Here is a 22072-nt window from a genome sequence, read left to right on the forward strand (position 1 = left end):
GGCAGGCCTGGGGGGGAGGGGTGGGAACCCAGCAGGCCATGGTTTATTTTCCTCCCCACTGTGGTGTCTCCCGCCAGAGCTGTGAGCTGCCCAGTTTGGGGGCAGGCCATTAAAAGCAGGTCTGGAAGGCCGAGACTCCACTCACCAGACAGCAGGGTTGACTGCCCAGGACCCTGAGCCCAGTCCCAGACTGACTGACAGACGGACGGATGTTCCTCGGCCAGCTGACCACTCTCCTGAGCCTGCTCAGTGGGGCCCAGTTGCACACAGGTTCCGGGAGGCCTGGACTCTTGGGGCCTCCATCCCAGCTCTGGGATGCTACCAATCAGACCCGGGCCCTGGGCCGAGGGACTCTAGGTTCCCAGGGACAGTCCTCTGCCCTTAGCAGCTGGAAGGCCTTCTTGGGCCTGCAGAAAACTGGACCGCTGGGGAGAGGTAGCCAGCACCATGGGCAGGAGGTGGCCCCGACCGTGTCTCTGCCACTGGACCCGCAGGAAGTGGCCCAGGAGATGTGCAAGGCTGTGCCCTACACTCAGGTGAGGGTGGGTGGAGGGGAGGGGAGGGTGGAGTTTCAGCATGGGCAGAGGGCACAGACTGGGGTCCTGCACAGATCTGGGGTCAAGTCTGGCATCCATCAGCATGTCTCCTATCCTCAGTTTCCTCCTACCCAACCATGAGGTTTACCTCCATCCTGGTCTCCCACCCAAGTCTATTTTTCCACTTAACAGCCAGAGGGCACCTGCGAAAACCCGAGTCACATTCCCTCCCTCCTCCACTCAGAACCCTCCATGGCTCCCACTTCATTCAAAGCAAAAGCCATGTCCTTCCCGAGGTCCACAAGGCCCTGCACTCTCTGCCTGTCACCTCCTCGCCCTTGCCTCCGCTCACTCTCCCCCTCAGCCACTTCACTCCTGCCATATCAGCCACCTGGCTTTTTATCTGGACACACCCAACGTCACATCTACCTCAGGGCCTTTGCACTGGCTGTTCCCTTTTGCCTCTGTCATTCCCTCCCAACTCCCCGAGCATTCTGTGGCTCCTTCTCTCACCTCCTTCAGGTTTTTACTCAGACATCATTTAAAAATGCAGCACCTGCCACCCTGTTGCCCGTTTCCTGCTTTATTTCTTGCTGTGGAACACATCTCCTAATACATAAAACTGATTCTGAAATTGCATCTATCGTGTCTTCCTCACTAGGATGTCTGCTCCAGTAGGGCAGGGATTATATTATGCCTTGTTTGTTTCTGTAGCCCCATCTCCAGGCCTGGGAGCAGAGCCACGCACACGATAAGCCCTCAGTGTTTGTTGAATGAATAAATGAATGAATGAATGATAGTATCTGCCCCCTAAGGGCTACTGGGCAATTGAATGAGAGAGGTATGGGTATGGGCATCCAGTCAGTGCTCTGTAAGTGTTGTGAGAACTCAGACCATGTGTTTAGAACACCAGCTTTGGTGCCCAGTGTACCTGGCGTCAAGTTATGCCTTAACTAATGATTTCTGTGTGACCCGGGGGAAGTGGCTTCCCTTCTCTGAGCCTCATTTCCTATCTTTGCAACAACAGACTTAACAATAGACATGAATTTACGCAAGGTGTTTGGAGCCATGCCCTGCAAGGCATCCGTTCCCAACACCCCCTGGCTTGTTATTCATTCAGCAAATTTTCGCTGAATCCAGGTGACATGAGGGTGACTGCATGGCCTTGGACCAGATACCTTGCCCTGAATCCTGCCCCAGTTGCCCCAGGCAGTCGGGCACACTGCACCCAGCGGAGGGAACCCCTGGCTTGGGATCCAGCACGTACCCTCTCCCAGAGCTATAACTGCGCCAGGATGACACAAAGAATTTCTAAGGGTTCACAGTCCCTCATTAAGGGGAGGGACTGCTCGGAGCCTCAGGTCTCCTCATATGTAAATGAGGATCCTAATGTGCCAGCCTGGAGCGTTGTGGGAGGAGTGAGTTCACCGAAGGTGAGCAGTGCGGGGCCTGGCCTGGTGTTAGGGCTCAGCATTGTCAGCTTTCGGGACAATGGGCCAGCTGAGCTGCCCGCCACAAACAAAGCAGAGAACGTCCCTGTCTCCAGGTATCTTATGTTCTAGGAGAGGAACATCCAAAGAGACAGAACTATAAATTATTAGCAGCCCATGAAGAAAGAGACTGGCCGCAGGGATAGAGACCATCAGGGGGAGACATTTCCTGTGGGGGTTCTTCTGAGGAAGGAGCAGTTGGGATGATCTCAGGGGAGGACGGAGGGAGGAGCTCATTTGCAGGGTTCATCAGGGGCAACGGGCTAGCGGTGGGCTTGTGTTTGGGGTACCAGAGGAGCAGTGAGGAGGCTGGGGAGGCTGGGGCAGAGTGAGGGGAGGGGGGTTGACAAGGGTGGGGGTTGCAGGGCGGCAGGAATGCAGGGTTTAAACAGAGAAGGTCCATGATCTGGGGACAAGTTGATAAAGCCACGAAGTTGGAGGGGACCCCAGGAGGAACTTTTATTGAAGACCAACTGTGTGCCCGGCAAGGGGCTAAAGGCTTTCTGTTTAATCACCCCAGGCTCCTATAATACCACCCCTTCCTGCCATCCCTCCTCCCCAGAGGCGCGGCAGACTCCTCCCAATGCCAATCTCCAACTGACCTCCTCATCGTCTCCTTCTCGGACAAATCAGCCCTTCCCTGTAGTACCTCTCTCTGTTGAAAGGGCTAGACTGATTGCTCTCTTGCCTGGCTGAACTTCTGCAGTTTCACAGGTGAGGAAACAGGACCAGAGAGGTTAAGTAGCCTGCTCCGAGTCACACAGCCAGGAGGTAGCATTCAGGACCGGAACCTGGGCCTCTAGAGGTGGGGTGGAAGTGGATGGGAGATGATTCTCCCCATTCAGGCCCCAGACTCCGCTGCCCTTGACCCATCTCCCGGCCCCAGGTACTCTCCCAGCCCGGCTGCTCGTCAGTTCACCTCCGCAATCACCTCTGCTTTGGCCGCTGCTCCTCCCTCTACATCCCCAGCTCGCAGCCCACCCCACTTGTCCTCTGCAACAGCTGTGTGCCCACTCGCAAGCGCCGGATCCCTGTCCTCCTGTGGTGTCGGGCGAGCCGCCCAGACTCCCGTCGACGGATGAAGACATCTACTGTGCTGGTTGAAGGCTGTCAGTGCAGCCCGAAGGCGTGATCTGCGCTTGATGGACAGACACACAGACGCGAACTCCTTGGAGAGATGGGGGAGGGGGGGACGTGCCCAGAAGACGCTGACCTGGATCATGAGCACTGGGTCAAGAGACTGGGGACCTGGGACAGCCAGACAGGGCTCCAGGGACACCAGACGCATCCCCACTGGGGAGGTGGGGGTGTGGACCACTCACAGTCATAGCACACACTTTTGGAGCACTCCGTTTGCCCGGTCCTGCACTAAGTGTTTGACACCCACTACCTCATGTCATCCTCTGAGTAACCCAATGAGATACTGGTTGGTATCATCCCATTTCACAGAGAAGGAAACTGAGGCTCTAGGAGGCAAAGTCACTTGCTCAGGTCACACAGCAGTAAGTGACAGATCCAGCATTCAAATCCTAGGCCATGTGGCAACGAATTTTAACCACCAGGCTAGACCCCCATCTCACAGAATGGAAGACACACTCCCAGCTACAGGGAGGATGGATGGTCCTGCACAGAGCAGGTGACACAGGGATGACCCATTCTCGGGACCTCAAGAAACCAAGGCAGGGAGGCCCACGCAGCCGTGGGGGGAAATGTGGGCTCCCCAAGTCAGGGGCAGGACCATGTGATCCCAGCTGCCCCTCTAGCCCCAGCCTCTTAAGTCTCCATACAACCCCATGCACAGTGTGGAATTAAACAGGAACCGTGATAGTTGGCCAAGCCCAGTTGTGCATGTGCGTGTCCGTGTCCGTGCATGTGTGTGTGTGTGTGTTCTTCCAACCAGGGTTCCCTGGGAGCAGTGGCCCTGTGCTGGGGTGTGGGCATCAGGGGTGCTCCCTCCATAGCCTGGTACAGGGTCTGCGGCGCAGGAGGGCAGCCTGGCTCTGGGCGGCTGGAACCAGGGCCCTAGCAGATGGGCCCGTCTGGCACAGACGCAGGGACATGTGGCGCTGTCAAGGTTGCCTCCAAATGCCCCCCGGAGCGTGGGGTGGGTTGGGGGGGTGGCCAGGCCCCTCTCAGCCCTCTTCCTGCCTCAGGAAGGAAGGCCCCAGGTGAGGGGAGCAGAAGGAGGGGACCCGAGGAAACAGATGGGCCAGCAGGGCGTGGGAGCCTGTGACCTCTGACCCTACAGGCCTGCACAGCGGGGGTGGGAACAGGCCAGGCCGCAGGCTCCCAAGGCCTGGCTCCAAGGGCCCTGGGTGGGGGAGGGTCGCAAGGGGCCCACAGGGGGCGCACTATCCCTCCTCCCTCCGGGGTTCTGGGCCAAAGCCCGGGCAGGGTCCGAGTGGGCAGCTCAGCCCTGGCACCGTGGGTACCCCTCTCTCTGGCAGGCACGAGGTGCCTGCTACCCCCCCTTCAGCTGTGCCCACCTCCTGCCAGCCGGGGAGCCAGCTGGGAACCTTAGTGCCAGGGGGCCCCCGGAGTCCCTGCCCCCTCCTGGGCAGTGCCAGCCGGCCCCCACCCCCGCCCCCCAGGCCCAGTAATGGGTGGGTAATGAGTGCTGGGGGAGCGGGGGAGGGGCAAGGGATGCAGGTGCCACAGGCGCTGGCAAGGGGGCCGCTAATCAGGTTTGCCAACGCCATCTGTCACCGCGCGAGCATCTGGGGCTCAAGGTGACCCTGTCACCCTCAGTTACAATTATGAGTTTGGCATCTGTATTAAAGCCCGCCAGCCGGCCAGGCAGGGGAGGGCTGGGGTGGGCACGGGGGTGCACGGCAAGCCCTGTCCCAGGGGTCCTGTTCCCAGGGGCTGCATAGCTGCCAAGGCGCGGGGCTTCTCCATGCTTGGGGGAGTTTGTGTGTGTGTATGTGTGTGTGTGCGTGCGCATGTGTGTATGCCTGTGCCAGCCTTCACAATCCTGTGAGTGTGTTTGGATGCAGGGCGCAGAACCTGGGGTGTCCTGGGTTTTTGTGTCTCTGGGTATGGTGGCTGTGTGCCTGCGCTTGGTGGGATGGGTGGGGGCGCGGGGGGAGCTCTGACACTGCATGGGTGCACATAAGAACATGGATCCATGTGCTGGGAGAGGAGCATATGGTAGTTCTGGGTTTCTTTAGGTGATGCTGTGTTGCTAGGCTGTAAGTGTGTGTGTGTGTGTGATTGTCCATGTGTATCTGTAGTGTGTGACGTTGTGTGTGTGATGGTCACAGGCTGTAGGTTTTGGGGTGTGGGTCTGTAAGATCCTGTTGAAGTGTGTGTGTGTAAATACACAGGGACAGCGGCTGGGACCAACCCCTGCTGCCTAGGGTCTAACGTGGGAGGCTTGGGGAATATTGGGACCTGGCTCCGAGGAGGGTTTTGAGCTCTGGGTCCTTGGTTTTAGATTCTGGGAGACAGGATGTAAATGTCTGGATTCTGGATCCTGGGCATTTGGACCTGGATTTTAAATTCTGGGACCTGAGTTCTGGGATCTGGATTCTAGATCTTGGTATCCGGGCATCTAGATTCAGATTCTGGATTCTGAACTCTGATTCTGAATTCTGGGATCTGGATTTCAAGCTCTGAATTCTGGGTCCGGGTTCTCGCTTCTGGACCCAGGCTTTCAGTCTCTCCAGGTCTCTGTACTAAACCTGGGCCTGTCCTCTCTGCCCTTCTATTCAGGCTGGGCCACTGGGCCACCACCATCTCCCCACGTGATGGGTGCAGGGACCATACATGGCCACCAGGGGACACCCTTGGTCCAGGTTTGGGCCAAGTTGACCCAGACAGCCAGAAGTTAGGGGAACACCCTGGCCTGGCTTGACCCAGCTCTTTGAAGCAGGGTGAGGTGGGGTTTCACTTCCTTCCCTTGTCTTCCCAATCTCCACCAACGACAGTGTCTGTATGTGAAACATGGAGAACTGGACTGACCCTGCAGCCCCACAGACTCCCAATCTGGGCTAGGGGACAGGAAGCCAGGCAGTGGGTCAGACCAGGGGGACAGCACATGTGTGTCGTAGAAGGTGTCACTGAATGTAGGGAGAGGTGTGCAGATGAGAGCATTCTGTGTCTGGGCAGGGGACGTATGACAGTGTTCCCTAGAGGGTGAGCCTATGTGGTGATGTGTGGCCGTGTGTGACCAGGACCACATGTCTGGCAGGGTCCTCATGTGATGGTGCATCTGTGGGGCTCTGGTGTGGGGTAGGAGTCCCTGTCGTGGGTGTGCCTGACTGTAGCCATGACTGTGAGTGTCTCTGGGTGTCTGTGGATGGATCAGTAGGTGTCACTGTGTCCGTGTCGTGTCTCCAAGGACCAGATTTCTGTGTGGATGGTCTCTTATAGAGGGTGTGTGGAGATGTGTAGGACAGAGGTTTGTCTTCTGAGAGTGTCAGCCAAGGGGAGGAGAGTCGTGGAAAGGGGAGTGGACAGAAAAATAAGGGGAGTGGAGAAGGGACTGAGGTGGGTGGGACCAGAGACCCACGGAGCTTTCCCTTCATTTCCTTCCTGGGTCTCCCTGACCCTCCATCTGGCTGGGCTCCTCCCACCTCCTAGCATCTCCGACTTTGTCTCCGGGTCCTGATCTTCTGCCTCCTCCCGTTGCCAGGCGCAGCGCCGGGCACAGTGGGCCTCTGTTTCCCCCCAGCCCTCATCTTCCGTCTTGATCCCCTGCTCTGCCTCTCCTTGGCCCTCCTCCTCTGTCGGGCTTTCCTCGTTTGGGCATTTTTCCCCAGCTCACAGGCCTCTCCCATCTCTCTGTCTTTCCCCAGCTCTCTCTTCCCCCTTGTCTTCTAAGTGTCTTTCTTTTCGCATCTACGGCTCTTTCTGTCTCTCCCTACCTCCTGTCTCTCCCTGTCTTCCCATCTCTCCCCGTCTCTGTCTTTCTCCGCCCCGTCTCCCGGTCTCTGCCGGCCCGGGTGGGTCCGGGTGGGTCCTGGACAGCCTGGCCCGGGCGCCGCGACGAACAATGCCCCATTCACGCGGCCCGTCGGCGCCATGGCAACGCGCCCGCCCCGCCCTCCCCGCGCGGGCCGCGCGTGCCAAGAGGATGCCATGGTTACGTCAGGCGCGTGCCCGCCCCGCGCGCCGCCGCCCCGCGCGCTCTTGAAGGGGCCGGGCCAGCAGGGGGCGCCCGGCCGCAGCCTCTGCCTGGAGTCGGGGGCGACCGTCCCTTCACGGGGCCTTCAGGGACTCCGTGCCTCAGTTTCCCGTCCTGTAAAACATCAGGGGTGGGCCGAGTGAGATTGTGGTGGTTGCGTGCGTGTGTGTGAGAGAGAGAGCAAGAGAAAGTGAGAGAGACACAGAGATGGTCCATGAGGTCACTTTTGGGGGATTGTTGTGTGTCTGTGAGTTTGAGAGTCAGTGGAACTGTATGTATGAACATGTGCGTCCGTATTTGCACACTTATGTGGGTGTTTCATGAGAAGTAGCTTGTAGTTTGGAGGTGATCGTACGCCCATGTGTGTGTGTGTGTGTGTTTTCATGCCTGTGTGTGATAGTGTCTATGTAGTTTGGGTGCAATGGTGTATCTGCATGTTTGTGGTCGTGTGACTGAGTGTTTGTGTACCTCTGCTTTTGCATGTTGTGTGTGTGTGTGTTTTGTGTCTGTGGTTTTGGTGTGATTATGTGTGGTTGTGAGTTCATGTGATTGTGCGTGCGCCTTAATTTGCATGTCTGAGGGGTGTGTGTGTGTGTGTGTGTGTGTATGTGCGGTGGATGGCTGTGTTGTTGGGTGTGGTTTTGACTTTGTAGGCCTGTTGTTTGTGTGTCTGGAGGTCCGTGTTCACAGATTCGTGTGTATTTATGTGTGGAACTGGGGGTGGGCTCTGAGGACTGCTTGGGCTTGGCTGAGCCCCCCCTCACCTGAGGGCCTCCTGGCACAGAAGGGGGTGCCCAGCTGCCTGGGACCTCCGACTCCCCACAGGTTCAAGAGCGCCCCAGCTGATGAATATTCATGAGTTGGGGGGGCTGGCACCCACTGCCTACAGCTGCGAGTCCATTAGCCCCCTGGCTCTCCGCACACTGACTGCAGCGGGGCGGGCCGCGGGGGGGGGGAGGTGTCAGAGCGGGTCTGTCCCTGTCTCCATGACTTGGGAGGCTGGGGGGTATCCTAGTGACTATTGTGGGGGCCATGTCAGAATGCTTGGCTGCTTGTGGGGACAGCTAAGGGGCTGTCTCAATGTTGTGACAGGCGCTGGGGAGAGCGACTGTTGTGTGACAGGATGTTCTTGTAACAGCGGTGGCGGCTGTCATCCACTGTTTCTTTGTAGCTCTGTCCAGGGACTCTGGGTGTTGTGTGGCAGTGTGAGATGTGTGCCTGTCACCTGCAATAGCGTGTATGTCCATAAGTGCATGTCTTCAGAGTGTCTTTGCGCACTTCTGCAGTGGCCTGTACCTGCTGGCTGCCTGCTCTGTGACACCGTGACAGGGAGGGTATGTCGTTGTGTTGCTGGAGTGACTGGTCTGGTTCAAATGTTGACCGAGGCACAGCTGTGTGCCACAGCCTGGGATGAAGTGATCAGATCTGCTTCCCCTCCTTGTGACCGGGGGTGGGGGCATGAGCAGTGACTCTGTGTGGCCACGTGGCAACCACAGCTGTGGGGCACCCGGACCGGGCGTGTCAGTGTGCCTCTGCTGGTCAGTGTGACGCTGAGGCAGTGCGAGGGTCAGCGTGTCAGGCTAGCTGTGAGGACACAGGAGACCATGTGGCCGAAGGCGTGTGTGACCAGAATTGTTGAGGGTGTGATGGTATTTCTGTGTGTAACAGCGTGGCTGAGGGTGTGACAGACAGTGTCGCTGGTTGAAGGTGTGACAGTGTGGCTCTGTGTGTGGTTGAAGGTGTGACAGCGTAACTATGTGTGACAGCATGTGTGACAGTGTGGTTGTGTGTGACAGTGTGACTGAGGATGAGATAGTGTGGCTATGTGCGTGGCTGTGTGATAGAAGGTGTGACAGTGACACTATGTGTGTGACAGTGTGTGTGATGACATGAGCCAAGGGGCTATGCCTGCCCCACCCCCATCCCCAGGCTGCGCAGGGAGCCCAGTTACACTGTCACACACAACTACACTGTCACCTCCTCAGCCATGCTGTCACATCCAGCCTTGCTGTCATACCTTCATGCTGGAGCAAGGAGCCTCACGGCACGAGACTGCCAGCTGCCCAACCTGGGGACACACACGTGGGCCTGAGGCGGGGACACCTGGAGAGCCAACCCCTAGTTGATCTGTCTTCTGCCTGTGGGCTGGGTTTGGGGAGTGGCCTCCAGATGCAGCAGGGATGGGTGTGGGGAGGGCTCCCGTGGTCTGGGGAACTCCGGCCTGGGCCCTGGTGTGTGGCTGGGTGGCCCCTGAGGCTTGGCTGGGGACATGGCACAGCCAGCCTCACCCCCCTGATACCTACTCCCTGGGTCAGCTGGGTGGTGGCAGCATACAGAGGCCTCATTCAGGAGCTCACGCTAGGTTTCCAGGGCGGGGTGGGGGCGGGGGGGCGGGTCTCCTGCCGGCTGCAAATGAAACATTTCCCCAATTCCTTCCCTTTGCCTCCAGATGAGTGCTGGCTGCAGGAGGCCTTGCTGCCTGCCTACCCTCGGCCCTAGCCAGGCTGTGCCACACGCAGCACGTGGGAATGTGTGCCTGTAGGCCTTGTCTGCAGCTGGGGGCTGGCCTGCACAGTCCCTTTTGTGATTTGGGGATGTTTCTGTGTGTCTTTGGGTGTTGGTGTGACCAACTCTTTGTGTGTATGACCATTTGTGATCATAGGTGACCTGTGTGTGTGTGTGTGTGTGTGTGTGTGTGTGATCTGTGCATCTTCGTGTGACTTTGTGTGTGCCACAAGTCTAGATGATTTGGGAAGGATCTGTGTGTGGGACCACACGGACTTGTCCCATATGAGATTTTGTGTGTGTACCTGTGTGACTTTGGGTGGCCTTGTGTGTATCTGTATAACTAGGCTCAGGGTGATTCTAGGAACCCGTGTAACTATGTCTCGGAATGTCTGAGTGTGTCTTTGTCTGTCAGTGTATATTTGAGTCTCTTTGGGGGTCTATGTGTTGGTGAAGGTCTTTGTATGTCCCTGGGGTGTTATTGGTGTTACTCTGTGGATGGATCTGGGAAGGTCTGTGTGGGATTCTGTGTGTGTGTGTGTGTGTGTGTGCACGCGCGCGCTATTCTGGAAGAGTGTGAGCCTGTGGCGGGATGTGGTGATGGCTGTTCATATGACGCCCCCCAGAGGAGGTGGGTCTGTATCTTTGTGTGTCCAAGTGTGCCTGTGTGTCCTCGCGATTCTCTTGTGTGTGAAACGTGGTCCCAGGTGCCTGACCAGGTGTGCCCTGGGAGCAGGGCCCGTAATACCTCGGGCTCAGACCCCCTTAGGGGATCCCAGCTTGGGGTTAGGGCAGCAAGCACCAAGCTAGGACCCCAAGTTTGGGGCACAGACCATGCCTGCCAGGCGGGGCGGGGGAGACACTAGGCCCTCATGGAGAGTGAGGACTCCCAGAACTGTCAGGAAGGCCTAGAGCACCCCTCTCCCTGATCCTGCCAGGGTCCACAGGCTGGCTCTTGGCCTACCCTGCCAGAGGTTTACCCACAGCCCCAAGAGGCCTGCCTGGCTGCCCCAGAACCCAGTGATGCCTGGCCCCACCTTCAGTAGCCCGGGACCTGGCTGCCAGAGCCCAGATGTTTCAGTGCCCTCTCCTCTACCAACCCCCAGCATCCTGGCCAGGTAATGCCATGGGCCTGGTTCCCGATCCTCCCTCCTCCTCATTCCCCCACACACCTGCATGGTAAGAACACACCTGCTGCCAGCTGCAGCCAGGTGGGCAGTCCCGGCAGGGAGGAATGTGGGGGATTCCAGCTGTGGCATCCCAGCTGTGCCCAGCCTCCTGGCAGCGCCCTCCTCCCCCTCAGTTTCTCGAAGGCCAGGTGTGCCCTAAGACCTGGGTTCTGTGTGGGGAGGGGTGGAGGCACGGGTGTCCTCTAGGATAGACCCCCTTTTTTTAGAGCGCCCCTTTGCCTCATAAAAATCCTCCCAGCCGGCAGCTGTAGTGAGGGGAGCAGAGTGGATGCGTGTGTGTGTGTGTGTGTGTGTGCGCGCGTGCGCACATGCATGCGTGCACACAGGGTGGGGGTGTTGTGGGTAGGGGGAGGTGGTTTCAGCATGCAGAGAATTCTGAGTGTAGATAAGTGCATGAACATGGGGTCAAGTGTTTTGTTTGTGTGAACACGAATGGATGTAGTTTGCGACTATATAAGGAAGTGAGTGTGTGTATGCACACAGTGGTGTGAGAGTGTGTGTAAATGGAAGAATGGGCATTGTGTGTTTATGAATGGAAGGAGGGGTGTTGTGTGTGTATCTGGATGTTGTGTGACTGTGTGTGTGTGTGTGTGTAAATGGAAGGATGGATGTCCTGTGGGTGTGTGTATGGATGCTGTGTCGTGTATCTGTGTAAATGGAAGGATGCGTGTCCTTTTTTGTGTGAATGTGTCCGAACGGACGGATGGGTATCCTGTTTCTGTGTGTGTGTCTGAATGGGCGTTGCCTGTGTGTGTTGTCAATGGAAGCATGTTCTGTGTGTGTGTATAGATGTTGTGTGTGTGTGTGTGTCTGTCTGAATGGAAGGATAGGTGTTGCCTCTGTGTGTGTGTGTGCACGTGTGTGTGAGTATGAGCAGAGGGAGGAATGTTGTGGTGTGAGTGTGTATGTGAACAAAGGATGGATGGTGTGCATGCATGTGCAAATGGAATGGTGGTGTGAGTGTGGGTGTGAGTGGGTACGGGAAGCTGGTTCCAGCAGAGCCTAGGTTTGGGGACAGATGCAGGACCAGGAGGGAGATCAGCGAGTGGGGACACCCCAGCCCCAGGGTCTGGCATGACTGGCTGACGGGGCTGGGAGCACAGGCCGTCTGGTGGGGGGAGGACCGGACCCAAGTTGGGGGGGGCTTCCAAGGGGCACCGCCCTTCGTGCCCATTTGCAGAGGAGGTTGGCGGGGGTGGGGGGCCTGCCTGGCTCTCGAGATCTCCTCCCAGCTATACTAAAGGTGCCAGACACCCAGCCCTCTCCATTTCTTTCCTGAGCTATCCAGGCCCCAGTCCTCCTTGATCTCTAAATCCCTTTCCTGTTCCTTCTCTCAGTCCCTCATGGTACCCCCCCCCACCCTGTTCCCCCATGCAGCATGCAGCCTGGCCCCTTCTCTCCAAACCATTGCTCACAAACGCCACCCCCCCTTCCTCCTGCAGCGGTGCTGGGGAGGAGCAGCAGCAAAGGCCCTGAAACTTTAAACGGTGTTAAAAGTTTCTGTTTACGAGAAGCCCTTGAATTTTTAAGGACGTATCGATTCCCTCTGCCACAGCCTTGGAATCGGGAGCGGCTGCGGCATAGTGGGGGAGGCCGTGTGGGACCCGCAACATTCTAGGGACAGAGCCTATGAAGCACTGAATGACAACACAGGGACCCAGACACACCCTCAGACACACAGAGACCCCCTCCCTGGCACACGCGCGCGCACACACACACACACGCACAGATACTCATCATTGCTCCCGACCCACAAAGACCACCTCACAGGAACACACTCTTAGTAACACCCATGGACACTTTCTGCCACTCAGACCCCTATCACAGACAGACTCACGGGGACTCTTGCCCACTTGCCCCCTTGGTCACTCGCCCTCTGGGACACACAGACCCATATCCCTGCCACACATACACAAGGTTGTCACACGCCCATGACACTTTCGGACAGAAAGAGCCTCGGAGCCGTCGTGCACGCTGTGGTCAGCTTGAAGCACACATGTTCATTCCCCCATGCGCCCACATCTCCAGGACTTCCTGCCAAGCCCAGGCCCCATCCACATGTGACTCCCACTAGAATGTCAGCCCTTGGAGGGTAGAACCTTTTGTCTTGTTTCTTCCTGTGAGCCCAGTGCTTGACCTGGGGCCTGGCAGGTGCTTACCCTCTCTGATTCACAGACACTCCCAAGCCCACAGAGAGACCCACCACGACACAATGCTGGTCCCCACAAAGAGACTCCTGTGTGTACACAGACCCTTGTTTCTGTGTACACCCAGACGCACACAGACACCCGAGGACACAACTCCAGTCATCCTGCCTCAGTGATGTAATATGACCACACACACACACACACACCCCTATGTCTGCTTACAGGGACCCAAGGAGCACAGCCTTGGCAGCCCCGCACGGCCAGCCCAGCACGAGCGCGCGTGCACACACACATACCTGGGCACCCGCACCCCTCCCACAGACAATGCAGGGCTTAACATTGCCACAGCTTCTTGGCCCCGGGAGGGTGAGAAGGTGTTGGCTGTACCTGGCAGCAGGAAAGAGATTTGTCTCGGCAGGAGCTGCCCAGGGGCTGCAGGCAACGCCTCCCCGCCCACCTCAGGGGTCACCTAAGGGCTCCCCCTGCCCCACACCAGGGTCCTCAGTACCCACTTCTGCCCCCGTTCCTTTCTGAGGGCTCAGGGGCTTGCATGAGAGACTGGAGTCTCACAAGGGTGGAGGTGGGGCGAGAGTGTACGTGAACCTGAGGCCTCCATGCCCATTCTGTCCCTGCAGGTTGGGCTCTGTGGTGCCTGCTAGATCTGTGTATGTCCACGATCGGGGCCAAGTACAAGTGCGCGCGCGCGCGCGCGCGCGTGTGTGTGTGTGTGTGTATTTGCATGAGGGCCATAAGGCTGGGGTGTGGGAGGGGCCTGGGTGTATGTGTGTCATACCTGTGTGCATGGCTGGGTGATCCCGTGGACTACTGGTCAGTGTACCCAAGGCTCAGGGGTCCATCTGGGCACCAGGTGTGTCCTGTGTATGTCCTTGTGTTGTTGTGACTGCCAATGTCAGTTTGTATCAGTGACACTTTGATACAAAGAGATACATCTTTGTATCAGGGTCAGTGCGCTCCTTCCCTGTGTCATTGGGCATGTGCATGCCATGCCGGTATCTGATGGCTTATGTCTGTTTGACAGTGTGTTAGCACATCTTCATTTTATTAGTGTCATTCTGTGTGCCCGGCTGGCTACTGCCAGGATGTTTCGGTGTGGCTTTGTGTGTGCCTGTGGGTGTCTATATATAGGAGTTGTATGTCTGGAGTGCGTCACAGTGTGGTTGTGTGATCATGCCTGTCAGTGTGTCAGTGTGAACCGTACATGTCAGCACGCAAGGGTGTATGTGTCTCTTGGTGTGTATCAGTGTGTGTCCGTGGAAAGCCCGTGTTGGCCTAAGCATGGTTCATTGCTGGAATGCATGTGTACAGGTTATCATCGTGTGATGGTGGGCCTGTGTGCCTGTCTGCGTGTGGGTCGCGGACTGGTGCACCAGGGCGTGTGTCTAGGCTGTGTGTGTGTAGGTGTCTGTGTGTGCTTCGTTGTTGGAACGTGGAACGTGTGGCAATGCGTTCTGTACGTGACATGTGTGGCGGGGTCCGAACCCTGCTGTGTGTCAGCGTGTGTCTGCGATGGAACGCGGGCCAGCACGTGTCGGGGTGGCTGTGTTGGTGTGCGCCCCCGCGCGCGTGTGTGCATGTGTGTGTGCATGTGTGTGTGTGTGTGTGCGCGCCGGCCGCCGCTCCCCCGCCCTGCCCGCCCCTCCCCGCGCCCCTCCTCCCGCCCGCGCCGCCCGCCCGCTCCCTCTCCCCGGAGTGCGCCGCTTCCAAACTTTGTCTAAACTTTCACTTTCACAGCGCGGCGGCGGCGGCGGCGTTGGCGGCGGCGGCGGGCGAGGGTGACCGGCCGAGCGGCGGCGGCATGGAGTAGACGCGCAGCGGCGGCGGCAGCAGCGGACGCGAGAGGCAGCGGCGAGCGCGGCGGCGGCGGCGGCGGCGGCGGCGGCGGCCCCGGAGCCGGCGGGGCCGAGCCTGCGAGCGGCGAGCGCGGGGCCGCGGGCCGGGCGGGCGCAGCGCGGCGGAGGCCGGAGGAGCCGAGCCGGAGCCGGAGCCCGAGCGCGGCCGCCGCCTGCCGGGCCTCCCCTCGCCGCGGCCGGCCGCCGCGCTCCCGCCTGGGCGCCCAGCTATGTACTCCCCGTACTGCCTCACCCAGGTACCGGCCGCCGCCCCTGGGCGACCGGGGAGGGGAGCGGGCGCAGGAGGCCGGCGGGCGGGCGGGCGGGCGGACGGACGGACGGAGGGGGCGCGCGGCGGCCCGGGGTGGGGGGGGGAGTGAGACTGCGGGCGGCCGAGGGGTGCAAGCCGTGCTGTGGGCAGTCCCTGCACGCAGGCGGGCGTCAGGGTGCGCGTGCGACCCTGGCCACCCGGGGGACTCCTGGTGGGGGCTCTGGGGGTGGCCGGCTGCGTGCGTGGCGCTGCCCCCGGAGCGAGGAGCGGGAGTGCGTGTGTGTGTGTGTGTGTGTGGTGCGTGCGTGTGCGCGCGCGCTCGACTGGGGTGCGGTAGACTCCCGCCGACCGGTGGGCGACTGTGGCGTGCACCCGGGCAGCGTGGCCACTGGCAGTGGTTGCAGGGGTGACAGAGTGGCAGGGGGTGGTCCCGAGGGCTCGGAGCTGGGACTGGGTCCCGCGGCGCTCTGTGGGGCGGGCGCAGCTTTTCCCGAGGGTGGCAGCGGCCGGTATGCGTGGCGGCGGCCCCTGCGTGCAGCCGGGGTGCCCGGGGCCGGCCGAGCGGCCCGGGCGTCGCCCCAAAGTCTTTGTTCAGGCCTCACATGGGAGCGGGGCTAAGAAAATGGCGGGGCTCCCAAATTTCGGAGGGTTAGGGGAGGGGAGGGAGGGACGGGCGCGCTGCCAGCCGGGGCCGCGCCTCTCGGCCGACCCTGGACGTCGCAGCCGCGGCCCCCCCACCGCCCCAAACTTTCCTCGGCGCAAACTTTCCGGCCCCAGCTACCCTGGCTGCGGCGCGGTGGACCGGGCGGGCCGGGGGAATCCCGTCCCGCCGCTCGGAGGCGGGAGGGGCGGGAGGCAGCAGTGGATGCCGCCGACCGTGCTGCGGCCACGCCGTCGGGTCAGCAGCGGGCACAACAGAGCCGACCTTGGCGCGCTGCGCGAGCAGAGCGCGTCCCGCCTCCAGCGAACTTCCCTGCGCGGCGTTCGGCGGCGGCAAAAGCGCGGGGGTTGCCTGCCCTGACACGCCACCTTCCCTGGGCCATGGCCCCAGGCTCTGAGAGGGCACAAGAACTGTCCAGAGTCCCAGAGTGGCCCTGGCAGTGCTGCCTGCGGGGGGCCAGGCTACTGCGGGCATTGCGGACTCAGAGGAGGGGACACCTGGGGACTGCCTAGTCCTGTCTGCCAGTAGGGCCTGCGTGTGTAAGGAGAATCTTTAGGCCAGGCCTGGGGTCCTAATTTTCTCCTCTGCCCAGCCTGAGCCCTGCTAGCCTTCTGCCAAGTGTGCCCACAGATGGGAGTGGGAGTCCAAGTGAATACAGCTGCTACCAGGTGGCAGAGGGTGGCGAGGGGCGAGAGAGTTTGTCGGGGTTGTGTGTCAGCCGTGGCCGCACCACACTCCTAGATCCACAGATACAAGTGCGTATGTGTGTGTCAATCTTGGGGTCTGCATGTGGCTTTTATGAGTTGGTGGGGGGGCAGGCCTGCATGGTACCGATGTGTGTGTGGCCCAGGGAGCAGGTTTTCCTGTGCAAAACTGGGTGTGAGTGTCGGTGAGGGTACAAAGGCACATGTATGTATCACAGTATGCATGTAGGTGTAAGCAGGCACTCTAGCCACTGTGGCAGCCTTGGGGACCCCCCCCAGATCTGTGCCTCTGATGGACCAATCACTCTATCTTGGGGCCCATGACAACCCTGCCCACCCAGCGGGGTCTGAGCTGTGGCTGCCTTTGGGGCTATGCTTGGCTGGACTACGTGCTGGTGTTTCGGGGGCCTAGTGGCATCAAGACCCCATGCTTGAGTCGCCCCTTACCCACCAGCTACCCGCCCAGCAGCCTGGCCTGGTCCCTGAGACCTGGGTAAGACTTGGTACCCTGGGAAAGAAAATGCCAGCCAGTCCACTGGTGATAAGACCAGGAAGGGTCTGGGGTAGCAACCAGACTCAGGGGCATGACCAAGGCTTGAGTCTGTGACACCCCAGATGGGAGCAAGGGCTCAGCTCTGTGTCACAGGCCTGAGTGTGTCAGGGTGGATGGGGAGGAGGGGGCGCATGGTCTCTCTGGGTCGTACCCTTCAGCTCCGCGCAGGCGGCTGCTGTCAGCTGGTCAGCAGGGTCTGCCTGCCCCTCCCGACAGTCAGATCTCTTGGATCCAGAGTCTCTGTTTTTACAAATCTTTCTGCTTCCATAATTTGCCCTGCCAGTCTCTGTCTTTTTCTCTGTCTCTGTCTCTGTATCTGGTTGCTCTGTCCCTTTTCTGTCTCTCTCTCTTTCTCTGTCTCTCTTTCTTAGCCTCTGTCCTTCCATATCTTTGACTGTCGCTGTCTCTCCCTGTCTCTGTCTCTGACTTTGGTTTTGGCCCCGTCTCTGCTTCCCCTCACCCCCTGCCATGAGTCTCGGACTCTCTCTGTCTCTCTGGCCTCTCTCTCTCTTGCTCTCGCTCTCTCTCCCCCTTTTCTTTTTTTCAAACCAGAATTGGCTTCGATTTTAAAGTCAATAAATGATTGAGCAGGAACGAGCTTGGAGCAGCGGGGCCCTGGCGGGGAAAGGCACTGTGGGCGAGGGGGAAGGGCGGGGGGTGGGGGGGGGGGGAATCTCCTTCTGGAAAAAGCATCGAAATCCAGGGCGGCTGGGCGGGGCGCTTGCTGGCGCTGCTTGAGCCCACTGCGGCCCTAGGCCTGAGTCCTCGGCAGACAGGAGGGGGTGGATGGATGGGACCCCTTCCCCAGCAAACAGACACGCACCAGAATGAGGACATACATTACATCACCGCCACCCCCAAAATGGGGACATGAATGACCCGCTCAGGCTGATCATCCAGACACAGGGCCATGGAGGAGCCTGCAGACACAGGAAACGGTGGACCCGTGTTCGCTCCCACCCCCAACACACACACATAAACACACACGCCCGCCCCCCCTTGAGATGGGACATGTGTATCGACATAGGCTTACGAAGACACAGCCGTATCTCCTGGATACACTCGGATACACGCTGACTCAAGTGTGTGTTCGCCCCTGCGCTTGCTCACACAGACTCAAGGACAGAAAGATGGACGGACACATGCTTTTATGTAAGACGTAACCCTCTTGGCTCACCTGGGTGTGCACGCAGCCGTGCACACGGGCCGACATTTCCTGCCACACAGCCACGTGAGCAGCAGAATGTTCACGCACCCCTGTTTTTGTGGAGCCGCACACACAATCCTTCCAGGGCAGGGGCTGTGGGCTGGTGCCTCCCCGATGCCCCCACCTCAGCTCTCTCCTTGGGGCACCGTGGCCACCTTTCTGTCCCCACAATGCTGTTGCTCCCTGTCCTGGCGCAGTGTAGCGCCCCCTTTTAATGGTACCTTTCCCCATGGCTCTGGCCCTACCTGCTTCATGCCCGCTTCTGGGATAGGAGGTGTGTTTAGGCATGAGCGGGGATGGGCAGGCCGTGCTGGGGGCTAGCTTGGACTCAGATGTTTTGAGGCTGGACCAGGCCATGCTTGGGGCCAAGGGCTCTGCTGGGTTAATTGGGGGGGGGGGGCAGGATGCTCTCTTCTTGCTGGGTGCTGGAGTCAAGGGTTCTTGGTGAGCCAGGAATGTCTTGTGAGGCCTCAAGGGTCCCCGATGGAGGCTGTGGGTGCAGAAGTCAAGAATTGGGCTTTGTCATTAGATGGCACAGGGTTTGAACTCTGGGTCTGCATCTTCTAATCCTGTGACTTGAGCTGCAGATTTTCCTGGTCTGTAAAATGGGTAACAAGAGCCCCTAACTCTTGGACTGTGATTAGGCTTTAGCGTAGAGCCTGGCCTGTAGCACATGTTCAGGAAATGGAATGACTTGTCATCTTGGTTATCATCATTAGGTCTCCCCTAGGCCTTCCCAACTGAGGGAAGAGTACTTCTAGGCGGGTGGAAGGCAGGGAGGAGCACCTCCCAACCATAGAAGTCCTAGAAGACTGCCTGGAGGAGGGAAGCCCGCTCATGGCCCAGCTCTTTCCCTTGGGTGGAGTCCTATCAGCCAGGCAGAGGGCAGCAGGGGTTCAAGCAGGGAGAGGGGATGTTGGGGGTGGGCAGGAAGCAGGAAGGGAGGGACGAGCCCTGTAATGCCCCATGGGGACCAGATACCTTTTGGGGGGCCACTGGTTACCCTGACCCTTTCCCTAGTCTCGACCCTAGCCTCAACCAGGCCCACTTTTGGGCTGGGCTCTGAGGCCTTGTTCTGGAGCGTGCAGGAACGTCCAAACGTGAGAGGGGCAAAGAGCCTGGGGTTGGGGGTGGGTCTAGATGACTTCAGGGACATCTGCATGGCTCCAGAGCTGTTTCTGCATTTGGACATGAGTAGTATCACCTGGGTCTACCATAGGGCTTGGACGCATATGGGGGATCCTATGTGGGCACCTGGCAAGGTCAGGCAGCCACTGGGGGTGTGCGTAGGGGATGGGCACATAGGGGATGGGCTGTGGCCGCCAGTGAAACTCCCCTGGTAGTGAGTGTCTGATCGCTGGCTTCCATCTGCAACCTGCTGGGAGCCTGGCCTTTTTTTTCCATCTTGGTCCTTGTTCTATCTGCCCTTGAAGCACAAATTTGGGGTCTCTCACTTCCCTCCAGCTGGACCAAGAGAGGCAGAGGATGCACAGACACCTGTGTTTTCCTCCAACAAAGTGCAGAGGATGCGCTCCTGTCCCCTCCCCCCCCCCGAGCTGGGGTAGGGGAAAGGAGGGTGTGTATTCATTTTCCCATCCCCAAAGCCCCAGATGTGGAGGCAAAGGAGCCAGGAGGAGGGCTGTGAATGGCTAACTGCCTTCTTCCGGATCTGCGTGCGTTCACTGGTGTGTGGGGCTTTAGAGCCACCATTTTGCTGTAGATGGCCATGTGGCGCAAGCGTCAGCACGGGTCCGTCTGCCAGTTTCCCCAGGTCTCCAAGTGTCCGTAATTGGGTGCTGCCTGCCTGTGTCTCCAGGGGTCATCCCAAGCTCCATCTCTCGGTATCTGGGAACCATAGACTTGCGGGTTCGTGTCCCTGTGTTTATCGGGTGCCCGGTGTCGTCTTTTGTCATGGTGCCCCTGTGGCATGTCAGTGTGCCACTAAATGTATTCTCTGGCTGTCTGACGGTCACGGCCAAGGTTGTATCGGTGTGGCTTCCCATGCACGTCGACCTATGTTGGCGAACGTGTCAATGCCTGGGTCTTCGGGTGTCACCTGCCCCGTGGCATTTTGCGTGCTGGGCTTGTCCCTGTGGCCACCAAAGCGTATCTCACCACGAGGGCCGCCTCTCCTTGGCCCCCTTTGGCTTCCTGGCAGCGTGTGAAATGCCCGCTATGGCGGCCAGGCTAGCGGCTGGGAGCAGGCCGGCCTCTCCATGGCTTCCCATGAGGTCGGGCAGCCGCGGTGGCCCCGCTGTGGGCCCCGCCCGTGCCCCTGGCCCGGCATGGACAGAAGCCCGTTGTGTGGCGAGGTGCGGGTGTGTGTTTGGGCCGCCCACAGGCCTCCCTCTGTCTGCCGGGTGCGCATTGATCTTGGCTTCTGCCTATGTCCGTCCTGGCCTGGCCAGCTGGGGTGTCCGGCTGTCTCTGTGGGCCTGAGCCCTCCGCCCCCGCTGCCCCCACCATCAAGCCTGCCCTGGGTCCCACACCTCCCATGCCACCCGCTGTCCCTCCAAGGCTCTGAGAGCTCAGATTTGGAAACCGAGGCCCCCCCCTTCTTTCTCTCTCTTTCTCTCCTCTCTCTCTCTCTCTCTTTCCTCCCTCTCTCCTCCCCTCCTCCCGCTCCCTCTCTCCCTCTCTCTCTCCTCCTGCCAAACGCGTCTTGGCTCCGTCTGAATATCTCTCCTCCTCGATTTTTGGCTCCAGCTCTGGGCGCGTTCACTAAAAGAAGGGCTAGCTCCCCCCTTCCCTGCCCCCCCTCCTCGCCGCCTCCCCCCTCCTGAGGAGCCCCTCTGAGAGCGGGAGTGGCCGTGTGTAGGGGCCTGGGCCCCCCAAGTGGGCTTGGCCAAGGGGGCACAGGCCTGATGGGTGAGGGGGCTGGGTGGATGGGGCCTGGCAGCCTGAGGGGGGCCAGCAGCCAGGGTGACCGTGCTGCCTGGCTGGCCGGGCGGGCAGGTGGGGAGGGGTCGGGGGCATGGAGCTGGGGTGTCTGGCTTCTGGTGGGGCTGGCAGGCCTCTGTGAGGCGCAGCTGTGCCCAGAACTCGGAGCTGTGTTTGCCACCACTACCGATGTGGCTGCGCCAGCCGGGGAGGGGGGAGGCGGGTGGCGGGCACTGCGGCGATCCGTAGCCAATCGGAAGCCAGGGTTGCACTGGGGAGCTTTCCCCCTACTGGGGCCCCACCCTGAGGGGAGCTGGGGGTGGTAGCCAGCAGTGGGCAGGGGGCAGTGCCACCACCACTGCCGAGGACCCTGCCCCCCTTGGCTGAAAGCTCCGTGCCAGCCTCCCTGGCACAGATCGGGCACGGGCAGGGGTCTGTCCCCACCTGAATCTGTGGGAGCCAAGCCGGAGAAAGGGGCAACTCAGAGGTGCGCCCTACCCCCTTGGCCTGGGGAAGCGGCTCTCAGTCCCGGGACAGTCGGGACCAGGGGGTGGGGGGGCAAAGCATCCAGGAGATTTCACCCCCATACTGGCTTCTGCAGAATCATCTTAGGGCTTTATTCTGGGTCCGTCTCACATAGAGTTGTCCACTGTCACCGGCACTTGCGGGCACAGCACACCTTCCTAAATCAGGAGCGCACAGACACGGGCGGCCCCACACAAAGGGACTTGCCTTTCCACACAAACACCTAGAGATGCCCGCCCCACCCGAACACGTCAGCGTGGGCTACCCATGCGGGGACGTGCACACGGGTACACAGGGTCCTTCAATCACAGGCCACGAGCCACACAGCACAGACACATGCCTCGCTGTGGCCAAACACACAGGACCACGGAGTGTCGCACGGACCCACAGACACTCGGCGAGAAGCACATGGCACGTGCACGAAT

At 59.7% G+C, this 22072-nt stretch overlaps 1 protein-coding gene across 1 annotated transcript; it reads left to right on the forward strand.

Annotated features, from left to right (window-relative positions):
* Nucleotides 1–209: 209 nt before the first annotated feature.
* Nucleotides 210–3158, forward strand: DAND5 (DAN domain BMP antagonist family member 5; the record flags this gene model as incomplete). Its single annotated transcript, XM_080831612.1, has 2 exons — nucleotides 210–536; nucleotides 2913–3158. The coding sequence occupies 2 exons, from the start codon at nucleotides 210–212 to the stop codon at nucleotides 3156–3158; spliced, it is 573 nt and encodes a 190-aa protein (XP_080687738.1).
* Between the last annotated feature and the right edge of the window lie 18914 nt (nucleotides 3159–22072).

Source organism: Martes martes, assembly GCF_963455335.1.
Source record: "Martes martes genome assembly, contig: scaffold_369, whole genome shotgun sequence".
NCBI classification, from domain to species: Eukaryota; Metazoa; Chordata; class Mammalia; order Carnivora; family Mustelidae; genus Martes; species Martes martes.